The sequence below is a fragment of the Psittacula echo genome (genome assembly GCF_963264785.1).
Source record: "Psittacula echo genome assembly, chromosome: Z".
Lineage (NCBI taxonomy): Eukaryota > Metazoa > Chordata > Aves > Psittaciformes > Psittacidae > Psittacula > Psittacula echo.
The window spans coordinates 37,979,616-37,992,328 of record NC_137742.1 but is presented as its reverse complement, the minus strand read 5'-3'; the positions used below and the strand labels follow the sequence as shown (position 1 = coordinate 37,992,328).

Sequence of the window (12,713 nt, the reverse complement as noted above, 5' to 3'; positions counted from 1 at the left end):
GCCTGGGATTGCTCCAACACAGGTGTAGGACCTTGCACTTGTCATGGTTAAACTTCATGAGGTTGGCATCAGCCCACCTCACAAGTGTGTCAAGGTCCCTCTGGATGGCATTGCTTCCCTCCAGCATATCAACTGAACCACACAGCTTGGTGTCATTGGCAAACTTGCTGAGGGTGCACTCAATCCCACTGTCGATGTCACCGACAAAGATGTTGAGCAAGATAGGTCCCAACACCGATCCCTGAGGGACACTGTCACGGAATGGACTCAGTCGGAGATCAGTGTGATCAGACAAAAGCCATTTATTATAGAAAAATAACTCTTTATGTACTATTGCTTAAAGTTGCTTACAATAACTTGGCCCATTGTGATTGGATACATATCTTTCAGGCCCTTAACAACTAACATATAATTGGTTAAGCACAGGTGTGAGAACCTGAGCTTCAAAGCTTGCCCACAGTCCACAATTTAGCAACTCAGTAAATTCCAGCTCCTTCTTATCTTGCTGGGATTGTTACTCCCAGCACCTCACTCCCATCCTCCTTCACCTTTAGCTGTCCCTTGGTTCATGTCGAACTCCACGTAGGCACTTGCTGATATGGGTATGTGGCAGTTCTTTGCCAGAAAATCATCCACAGGACACCACTCGTTACCAGTCTCCAGTCGGACATTGAGCCATTGAGCACAACTCTTTGCGTGTGGCCATCCAGGCAGTTCTTTATCCACCGAGTGGTCCACCCATTAAATTGATGTCTCTCCAATTTAGAGACAAGGATGTCGTGTGGGACAGTGTCAAAGGCTTTGCACAAGTCCAGGTAGATGACGTCAACTGCTCTTGCCCTGTCCATCAGTTTCGTAGCCCCATCATAGAAGGCCACCAAACCGGTCAGGCAGGATTTCCCCTTAGTGAAGCCATGCTGGCTGTCACCAACCACCTCCTTGTTTTTCATGTGCCTTAGCATGCTCTCCAGGAGAATCTGCTCCAAGATTTTGCCAGGCACAGAGGTGAGACTGACTGGTCTGTAAGTCCCTGGGTCATCCATTTTCCCCTTCTTGAAAATGGGGGTTATATTTCCCTTTCTCCAGTTGTCGGGGACTTCACCTGACTGCCATGAGTTTTCAAATACGATGAACAATGGCTTAGCAACTTCATTCGCCAGCTCCTTCAGGACCCGCAGATGGATTTCATCAGGTCCCAGGGACCTGTGAATGTTTAGGTTTTTAAGATGGTCTCGAACCAGATCCTCTCCTACAGTGGGCCTAGGGTCATCATTCTCACAGTCCCTGTGTCCGCCTTCCAAGACTTGGGTGATGTGCTCAGAGCATTTGCCAGTGAAGACTGAGGCAAAGAAGTCATTAAGAATCTCAGCCTTCTCCAAATCCTGGGTAGCCAGTTCTCCTGATAGCTTCCGGAGGGGGCCTACGTTGTCTCTAGTCTGTCTTTTATTCTCTACGTACCTATAGAATCTCTTCCTGTTATCCTTAACATCCCTAGCCAAGTTCAAATCTAACTGGGCCTTAGCTTTCCTAACCTGATCCCTAGCTTCCCGAGCAACATCCCTGTATTCTTCCCAGGCCGCCTGTCCTTGCTTCCACCTTTTATAAGCCTCTTTTTTCCTTTGAATTTTCCTGAGCAGCTCCTTATCCATCCAAGGAGGTCTCCTGGCCCTCCTGCTGCACTTCCTTCTAGTTGGGATGCAACACTCCTGAGCTTGCAGTAGGTGATCCTTGAATATCATCCAACAGTCTTGGGCCCCCCTGCCCTCTAGAGCTATATCCCATGGAACCTTACTAAGCAGGTTCCTGAAGAGGCCAAATCTGCTCTCTTGAAGTCCAGGGCAGTGAGCTTGCTGCACGCTCTTCTCACTGTCCTGAAGATCTCAAATTTGACCATCTCATGATCGCTGCATCCAAGGCTGCCCTGGAGCGTCACATTTCCAACGAGTCCTTCCCTGTTGGTGAGCACGAGGTCAAGCATGGCACCTCTCCTTGTCGGCTCCTCTATTACTTGCAGAAGGAAGTTGTCTTCCACACAATCGAGGAACCTCCTGGATTGCTCATGTGGGGCCTTACCGTCCCTCCTACAGACATCAGGGTGGTTGAAGTCCCCCATGAGAACAAGGGCCTGCAAGCATGAGGCTGTTCCTATCTGCCTATAGAGCGCTTCATCCACAGATTCCTCTTGATCAGGCGGTCTGTAACAGATTCCCACAGTAATGTCCCCCATCGCTGCTCTCCCTTTAACCCTGACCCACAAACTCTCTGTCAACTGCTCACCTGTCCCCAGACAGAGCTCCATACTCTCCAGCCTATCCCTAACATAAATAGCAACTCCCCCTCCCCGCCTGCCAGGCCTGTCTTTTCTAAAGAGCAATATGTGGTATTTTGCAGTTGTCAGAAAGACATAAAAATTATGCATATAACTTTATGCTTTAATATAAGCTTTAGTGTTAATGCCCCTGGAATGAATACATATATAGGTAGATGACTTTTTAAGGGCAGATCTTTCTTGCATGGAATTGAACTATAGAATCATGGAATGGTTTGGCCTGTAAGGGTCTTAAAGCTCATCTAGTTCCAACTCTCCTGGCATGGGCAAGGACTTCTTCCACTAGTCCAGGTTGTTCACATGACAAACCAACCTCGATTTGAACATTTTGAGGGATGAGGCAGCTACAACTTCTCTGGACAACCTGTTCCAGTGCCTCAGCACCCTCATAGTAAAGAATTTTTCCCTAATATCTACCTAAATCTCTTCTATTTCAGTTTAAAACCGTTGCCTTTTGTCCTGTCACTACCCCAACTCTCTCAGCGTCTCTTCATATGGAAGATTGAAGATCAAATAATCTTTCTAGAATAATGATTTTAGATCTACCTGGAAATACAGCTGAGCTTCGTAGACCTATTTCCTCTTCATTCTAGGTTAGAGTGGTCTGTGCTTCAACTACAGGCAGAGAAATAAACAGCAATCTGTGCTGCAGCTTATCACTCAGATAGCTCTTCCGCTCATTACTTTTAATGAACAGCTTGTTTCTGAATTAAGCAATAAAGATAAATGGTTAGAGGAGACTGCCTCTTGAATCATGCAAGTGATGCTTTACTCAGTGCAATTATCAAGAAATTGGCTGAGTAGAGAAGAACGATTTGTTGTTATTAAAACAAAACAAAACAAAACAAAAACCTGTAAACCTAAGCTGAGTGCCAATCTATTAACACAGACAAGAGGATAAAACACCTGTACCACCTCTACCGTTGTAAGAAGTCTGGAAGAGACAGTCTTCTGTTTTTCTCCCTCTCTACTGTTTATGACACCCAGGAAGGCATCTGCAGCTCTTCATCGAGGTGGAAACATGTAAAAGACTATTCTTTCTTTAATGGCAAGAGGCAAGAAAGAACTTGTGTGTCTGGGAGATACAATGAATATGAAGAAGTTTACCTGTTTAAGTCAGTAGAAGGATTAAGGTCATATAATGATTACAATTTGGAAAAAAATACTTGAGTATGATTTATGGAAACAGGTGTAGCAGTATTTTTTTTCTTGAATTATAACCATTTTTATTGATTTCATGATGATTGTAATATGTTATGTGTATTTTTGCAAAAGTGATACATCTCAATGGCACTTCAGGCCAGTTTTTCAGAAGTAATAAACGTTGCCACTAAGTGAAAAGATTTCATCCTATGTTATGCATTTTATATTATTGTTCTTACTTAATTTACTTAATACTGTCATAGGTGATAGGGTTTCTTTTTTTTCTCCCACTGGCAGTACCTCCAATCCAAAGTTGCTTAAGCAACATCAAGGCATCCGAAGAGTTTGCTCATGTGAATAATTGAGCTCCACTTAATTTATGATTTTTTTAAGCCTCCCAAATACCTGTATGTTGAACAAAAACAAAGCCCAAAATAGTGTCATAAATCTGCCTGTTCATCAGATTGACAGACTGGGAATGAAGCCAACCACATAGCAGTGGCTGCAACAGCAAAACAAAAGTAGAGCCAGATCTCAGACTAAAAAGTAGTTTACCTGACCTCTTCATCAAGACATAATCACCTACAGAGAATTGCCTTTGCAATGACAGATGTTTGCACACGAGGCTGGTGAGACAGCAAAATAATAGCTTAACACTAGCTTTCACCAAAATAAAATCAAAGACAGGAGCCAGACACAGTCCTAGTGCTAAACTCCTCTATTATATGGCCTCTGTTATATAGGGAAAGAAAATGGCAGTATTTTAGAGTGCTTTTTGTTTTCTCTATTAATTTCTCTACCCATTTATTATCAGGATTCAGACCTCTGCTTTGCTGGCATTGATACTAATTATTGCTCAGTTACTCATAAGGGGGAGAAGAGTATTTCATCCAATTATTTAACCTGTTCCCATGTAGGTATTTGTATTTACTTGGCACTTGCAGTCCCTAAGTGAGATTGAGGCCCCATTAAATTAGCAGTGTATATGCTATATGTATATTAAAATACACATAGGTATATTGATGCATATATGTGTTTTTTAATACGCATACACACACATATTTTAATGATATGACATCTCTCCTTACATCTGAATGGTCAAGAGAAAGGTGAGGAGAAAGAAAATATTTTTCCTGACTCAAAATAGGTGGAGAAAACTTAACTGACTTTTGGAAGTATAAATCATGACAAGGAGACAGGATGGCAATACTACTCAGCAGGTCTCTGACCTGTCATTGAGAGTGTTATTTGGAACATGTTACACAGAACATGTTCTTCCACTGCTAAAATACTAAAAAAATAATTAAAAAAAAACCTTTGCAACTTTTCCTTCTAAATACTCATTATACTTCCTGTAGACTTTTCGAGGAAGAGGGATATAATATATTTAAATATCCATCTGAAATAAAAAGAAAGTAGAGAAAAAAAAAAAGACAATGAAGTCATAAGGCAGAAAATGAAAGTGGTGTCAAAAGCATACACAAGGGGGAAAACCTTAAAAACCAAATAATGATGAAAGAAAACTTCTCCTACAGAATAATTATATTTCAAGATTTTGAAGAAACTGGTGCCTAAGAATGACCTTTTCAGCATCCCACCCTCTCTCTCAGAATTTATACACAGGAAAGGAGGAACTTAAGAACTTTTATCATGAATGCTTTTGGCTTAATACAACTTGGCATCATACTATTGTGCACCAGCACTACCTCCTGTCCTCAGTGTAATCACCTTCCTTTACAGCGAAGAAAAGTGGTCAAGAACAGCATGCAACTTTTGGACAAAATGGGTGAAAAATTTCCTCGACAATGTCTAAAAGAGAAAATGTCCTTCAGATTTCCTAAGCAGGTTCTAAAGCCCAGACAGAAAGAGACTGTCAAAGTGGCCATTGAAGAGATCTTCCAACATATCTTCTACATCTTTAGCAAGAATCTAACTCTAGCTGCTTGGGATAAGACAGCTTTAGGACAGTTCCAAAATGGACTTTATCAGCAAATAGAGCAATTGGAGGCATGTGTAATCAAGAAGCAGACCCAGTATTTTTGGAGTAAAGAAGCCAACAGGCTGAAACTGAAGAAGTACTTCAAAGAAATAGACTGTTTTCTTACAGACAAACAGTACAGCCTGTGCTCCTGGGAAATCAGCCGTGCAGAAATGAGAAGATGTCTTCAGTTGGTTGATAAAGTCATAAGGAAGCTCAACAACTAAGGTACAAAGATTTTGACCTCTCATAACTTTAAAAATATTTGTATTTATTATTTGTTCTATGATCTATCTTGTGGCAGTGCTTCTTGTTAGTTTTGATTGTATTTAAATAATTATGTTGCTGAAATTTAATTTCGCAAATGTAATGCATTTAAGTAAATGCTGTGCTTCCAATTCACTTTAACTTACTTCACAAGCTTCTTTGAAATAACTTCTCTGAAGTATCCTAAAGCCACATCGGTTTAAGCATCAGGTGAGGAACCACTTTAAAACTTTTCCTGATCTCCAACCATTAAGAAGAGTATCATTCGAAGTGGTGGTAGTAAAAAGGTACATCTAAACAAAAAATTGACTGGTAGGAACAGCAGCAATGGCATGCCAGATCTAAGGTACCATACCTATGACATGAGTCTCTTTTGCAGGTGTACATACTCTACCCACTATCATTCATGGATGCAAGCTAAAGAAGTGACAAGAGACAGAGGTATCGAGCCTGAAGCTGAAATAGCAGAAATAAAGCCAGCTAAGAACTTCACCTTGGTCCAGAACAACAGAAAAGACCAAAGAAGCAGAGCAAAGAATAAGAGCCGTTTTTCCACCTGGTGACACCCTGCCACAAATATTAAAACTAAATGTGCATTTCTTGGGCTTTGTAACAAGCAGCACTTGAAATGGCCCCACTGCAAGACTTTTTCAGTATTATTTCTGCTGCTTGTTTGGTTCTTTTTACACCACTTCAAGGCTGTAAAAGCACATTCAGTCTACTTATCTACGTATCTTTCTGGTTCTGCTCTCCTAGTTTCAGTGCAGTAAACTGTTACTGAAATGGCCTCATTTTTATTATTATGGAAATAACATAAAATATTTTCAGCTGCTCTCTCATGAAGAATCCCAGTTTTTATTGCCTCACTTGCCTGCAGTGGGAATTCATGGCCCACTAATTGTTCTTAGCTTTCTTTCAGTTCATAACTATCCTTAAAAATCTCATTGCCAAATAAAAATGTTTTGATGTATTTTAGTCAGTGCAGGAAAAAACCCAGAATGGTCACTAGAGGGCAAACTGAAATTATAGACAAGTGTAAGAATTGTAGATGAATGTATATATATTTTGGAAAGACAGTGTTTCAGCTCTTTATAAGCGTGTTGCTTATCAATAAACTGCTATTGGGTTCACAGGAAGGACTTGAAAGAAAAATGAACTATTACCAAAAGAAGGAAATTTCAAGAGATGATAGGCATGAACTCATAAACCAGCATCTGATTTCACTTACTTTTTGGGCAGTTGTGACCTAATAGAAATTACTTGTACTGAGACAGAAGACTCATTTAAAGACGGGGATCCTGGAACAAAGATAGTTGCTGAGCACATAAAAAGGAAAAAGAAAATAGCAAGCCAATATATCTTTGTTTTATTCTCACTTTTTCCAGAAAGGTTAAGAGTCCTTAAGGTAAATGAAGAAAACTGAAGGTGAAGATGACCCTCTCTCTTCTTGCCATTGTAACATTTTGGCACTATCTGTATTTCATCACTGTCATGTTACCACATTGGCTGTATATTATACTTCTGGCTAACTGAAACTCTCTGTTATTTTTTTTTTCCAGTTAATTTTTTCCTAGAAGTTAAACAAATGTAGCAAAATACAGGTTTTGCATACATAATTTTCAAATGTAAATGAGTAAAATAGCGAACATGAAGTCTCAAATCCTGGTTGAAAAATTAACAGATGTGAAGCAAAATCCTTCCAAGATGGGACTGCTTGTAGGTCAAAAAGGTGTCATAAATTTTCTCGAAAGATTGGTGCGGCAGTACTGTGCTGCACAGGTCCCAATCCCAGTTGCAGCTGTTCTCATGGCTAGTCTCACTGCCCTTGTTTACATGTGCTGTACTGCACTTTTGGGGAAACTGCACTAAAATTAATAGAGTTTCATCTACACAGAGTGTTTTCTGGAATGGAGTTATGGGATTGGGGTCAAATGTCTTGTACCCCACATGAAACTTCAGAATAGCTGCAGCAGAACTGAAGAATGCTTGTTCCAGACTTTAGCCTGGAAAAAAATATTTACAAGTCACAGTCAGCTACAGCTTTCCAAAGCAATTCTTCCCTGGTTTTGCCCTGTTCTGTCAGCTCTGGCTTTACTACATTTTTAAATTGGGGTTAAAAAAACCAAAATCAACCAACCAGCAAAAACCAAAACAAACCCAAACCCAAAACAGATTAAAAACCCAAAGCAAACCAGGACAAAAGTCTTCGGAAATAACTCTCCACATAATCATTCAGGATTAGCCCATGTTGCTGGGGAGGACAGCTGTGAACTCCTTCCGAGCGCTCGTGAGGAAGTTGTCCCAGTGCCTGTGGTGGAGCAGGCAGATCAGGCTGAGGGTGTGAGTCAGGAGAGGATCAGGAACTGCTCATGGGGAGACAGTGCCCACAGACTGCTGCATCCTGCCAGTCCTCACCTCAAACCCAGCCTGCCCCTCATCAGAGGTGGTCCTGAACTGTCTTTCTTCTCCCAGTTATGGAATAATGCTGGGCCCTTCCAGGAAGCAATTGGAGGGTAGACCAAGAAATGAGGGTGACAAGCATACAGTTTTCACTAGCAGAATGAATTTACTTTGTTTTAGAAATTTAATGCAAAGCACAAAAAGGTGAACAAAACAAGTAAGATTGCATTTGATACTTCTCAGTAAGGTGACTGTGCTTTTTAATATCCAAAAATCTTCCTGCTAAGCCTCATATAGGCAAGGATGACTCATTTATATCAGCGTTTCCCACATTTCAACTGACATAAGCAAATTCTGGTAAGGAGCAAGAACTTTTCAGTGCTGAGGGTTCCTAGAGGAGCAAACTCTGACAGGGAAAACGAGGACAACCTTTCTTCTCAGCCAGCAGATGTGCAAGTGCTACAGCCCATTCTGCAAACTGGAGGGCAGCTGCACTCCTGCCACTCCTGCACTCCTCCCACTGCAGCAATGTGCTGCCATTTGTTTCCAAATGCTATTTAAGCTCTTCATTGGTTGTGCCCTGGATGGGCTCATTTTGTCTCTGTACAACATTAAATTTGAAGTCCCCAATTCACGTGAACTGGCAACTCTCTGCTTAAATTTCAGGGGAGCCTGAGTGAGGGTGAAGTGGTAAGTGATGAGTATGAGTACAGAAAAATTCGTGTCCTGCCTGAGTTCTCTCCATTAAGAGGTTTCAAGGTAGATTAATTTTCCAAGACCAACCTTCTTGAGCCCAACTGCTTGCAATTAGGATCCTAAACCTCAACCTAAACCTACTAGCTGCTTTACCTTCAACAATGAAGAATTCAATCTTCTAAGCAAATAATACAATCTGCTTTTGTAAGTGTGGAAGTAAACACAGGTAACACTCCTCTGTAGAAAATAGCTGTTAAAACATGGTAATGCATTTGCAAATTCAAAATCCACATTAAGGAGATTAAATACTGAGATTTCAAATATTGCATCTCCCCCCTGCACACCAGTTACCACCATGTCTACTCATTGTAACTCTTTACTGCTGACTGAATTCTTCAAGTTTCTTATCTTGTTAGGTCAGAACCAACCAAACTTCCTCTGGGCTTAGCTGGGCTACTGTGTGTTACAGTTCATGTTCCCAGAAAGGAAGTATCTTGACAGAGAAATTTATATAAAACAGGGAGCTTTTCTTTGGGAGGGGTGTGGGGGGAAAGTGCCTGTTTGACTTCAGATATTTTAGAAATGTTTCTCTCTCTTTAAGCAATTAATAAACTTTCTCTTCCAGTCTCTTTTGGTTCAAGGTGGGCCCAGTTCTGTTCTTCAGATTTGGCTATATCAGAGCTTTTCTTGTGATTCTAATTTTGTAATAGATAAAAATAAGCTTCTGCTGCTTGAAGCAGAACTCATACTGTTGTTCTTGGGACAAGCATTATATCCTGTCACAGCTACTCACATGTATTTAAAAAAGATTTATGCTGAATGTGATTAGTGGTCACTAGAAATATTTGAAGATACTAAAGCCCTTCATTTTCCTTCTTTCAGGTTTGGGTTGTGTTGTTTTTTTTTTCCTTTGAAAAATAGGGCACATCTCTCCTCTTTCCCAGTGCCTCATAGCACGGTAGCAGTCACTATTTGTGCAAACCATTACGCTCATAGAAAATATCAGACACTTTTATCACAAATTCCATTATGAGCGACTCGGTAACGGTTAACACTTAAAAAAGGGAACTCTCCCAACCATCAAGCAATAACTCCTCCTTATTATTGTCGTGGACGGAGTCTTGGATGACATGGTTTAGTGTGTGGTGTCTCTGCCCATGGCAGGGGGTTTGAAACTAGATGATCTTAAGGTCCTTTCCAACCCTAACGATTCTATGATCTATATTTGATGGGCCCATGGGTCTCATTCAGCAATGAAACAAAGTGCAGTGAACTGGGAGGCACAGAGACTGTAGAAGAATGTCTTATTTCAGAACTGCATATGTCTTTGATACTCAATTCTTTCACTGCATCCTTAGCAAAACTATTGAATTTCCCACTCTTCTGAAAAGAGACTGCTTGAGAATGAGAAGAAAGGACAGGAACTGATACTGAAGGGTAAAGGACATTAAAAAAAACCCAACAAAACTACAAGTAAAATGAGTGATGCTTTTTACAATTCTCCCTATAAGAATACTAAATTGTAAAAAATTGTTACCCTAAAAATTGGATTATATTGTCCTTGAACGTGCAGATTAGAGTCTTCAAGAATAGTAGAATCAGTTTATAATGATCAGCCTAAAAAGAAGCCATCCTTCACATCATAAAAAATAAGTTGCTCCCAAGTAGAAACAGTTTTATGAAAACCAGGATTAAGGTATATTACAGAAACATTTTTATCCTATGCTGAGAGCATATTCAGTAGTTTTATTTACCCCTACCTGCAGATTGGGGTAATATCACAGAAGATTTTGGTTAGGGAGGGGACTTTAAAAATTATCCAGTTCCAACCGCCTGCCATGGGCAGAGACACCTTCCACTAGACCAGGTTGCTCCAAGCCCTGTCCAACCTGGCCTTGAACACTGCCAGGGATGGGGCAGCCACAGCTCTTCTGGGCAACCTGTGCCAGCGCCTCACCACCCTCACAGGGAAGAATTTTTCTTAATGTCTAACCTCAATATCCCCTCTGTCAGTTTAAAGCCATTCCCCCTTGTCCTGTAACTACATGTCCTTGTAAAATGTCCCTTTCCAGATTTCTTGCAGGCCCCCTTTAGGTACTGGAAGGCTGCTGTAAGGTCTCTCATGAGACTTCTCCAGGCTGAACAGACCCAGCTGTCTCAGCCTGTCTTCATAGGAGCTACTCTATTTCTCTTTATTCTTCCCAAGTGTCCTGGGTTCAGCAGAAGCAGTCGTTTTTCTCCTTCTTAGTAGCTGGTGCAGCGCTGTGTTTTTGACTTTCGGCCTGGGGACAGTACTGATAAAGCCGATGTTTTCAGTTGCTGGTCAGAATGTTTACCCTGACCAAGGACTTTATGAGTCTCATGTTCTGCCAGGGAGGAGGGGAACCCAGGAGGAAGCAGGGGCAGGACACCTGACCCAAACTAGCCAAAGAGGTATTCCATACCACAGCACATCATGCCCGGGGATGTAACTGGGAGTTACCTGGAAGGGCACTCTCTGCTTGGTCGGGCTCGTTTTCAGCAGGTGGTATTGTATTCTCTTCCCTTGTTATTTCCCTTATCATTATTATTATTGTTGGTAGCAGTAGTGATTTGTGTTATACCTTAGTTACTGGACTGTTCTTATCTCAACCCGTGGGAGTTACATTCTTTCGATTCTCCTCCCCATCCCTCCAGGAAGGGGGGGGTCGGGGAGTAGAAACTGCATGGCTGACTTGCCGACTGGCTTAAACCACGACACCAAGCTACCCATCCTAGCTTCCCCACTCTGTAGGCCTCCTTTTTATGCTGGAGTTTTTTGAGAGCTCTTTGTTTATCTATGCAGGCCTCCTGGTGTTCCTGCTCAACTCCTCTTTGTAGTCTGGGAGATCAGTGCTTGAAAATGATGAATCCCCAAAATCAACGTATTCCTACAGAGCTGTAGGGCTGATTGTGAGTACAGAAGCCAATCTAGAGGCCAGATGATGTGCTCCCTCAAAGACTCCCAGGAAGTGACAAGTAAGGAGAATAAGGCTGTTAACATCTCCTCCAAATGACATTTTGGGAAATCTGACAGAAACTGCCAGGAGGTTCTTGTCTGGCTTCGCTCATCCTTCCTCTTGTCCTGCTCCGGCTGCCACCAGCCTGCCTTGGAACTGAACTGCCCTGAAAGACGGTAAATGCAACAGATCAGTCATAGACCGATTATATTGTCTTTTGCCCAAAGCCAAACAGACTGACTGGGATTTTTTTCCCTCTAGAAGCATTTCCACTCTTCATCCATTTTTCACCTGATGAAATTGTAAAGCTGAAACTCCTGCCAGCTCTGTATCTGTTTGGTGAGCCTTTGGGGCACAATGTTCATTCACCCCGTACTCCTGTCCTCATCCTAAAGGAGCCAGGAATTTTGTCTGGTGTGACTTTGTTAGAGGATGCCAACAAGTCAGCTTCAGCAAGGCAGGACCTGTTTGCAAGCCAGGGGCTCTGCTGAGTTTACAGAATGGCCAGGGTGTACTGAAGCTGCCATGGCTGCTGCTTCCTCTTTTGCCCAGTTTGAGAGTGTAGACAAAAACATTGACGCTCTTCCCTGTTACTTGCTTGCAGTGTGGAGGTGACTTTGCTTTCTCTGCTGCCCCCGCACAGCCTTCCTTTTCTCACTGGCAGCACTGATCACACAACTTAAACACCAACCAGCACTCTGCAATACTCTGCCTGCTAGTGAGAAGTAAGAGTGTCCCATACTGCACCACGTTAGCCCCATGGCGCCTGACAGCCCAGGATTTACTCCTTTAACTGAAGTTATGCTGGAGTGTGTGCTTCCAATTAAGTATGTGTTCAAGAGCTGTGATTTACCAGTGCTTAAACTAGCGTAATCCACTGGAAAAAACAGACTTGAATTCAGGTAGCCAAAAATTCTAATCA

The 12,713-nt window shown here is 41.8% G+C and overlaps 1 protein-coding gene across 1 annotated transcript; it reads left to right on the top strand.

Moving 5' to 3' along the window:
• Positions 1 to 4,383: 4,383 nt before the first annotated feature.
• Positions 4,384 to 5,677, top strand: LOC308231430 (interferon alpha-2-like; the record flags this gene model as incomplete). Its single annotated transcript, XM_080636801.1, has 1 exon — positions 4,384 to 5,677. The coding sequence occupies exon 1, from the start codon at positions 5,123 to 5,125 to the stop codon at positions 5,675 to 5,677; it is 555 nt and encodes a 184-aa protein (XP_080492927.1). The 5' UTR covers positions 4,384 to 5,122.
• Positions 5,678 to 12,713: the final 7,036 nt, after the last annotated feature.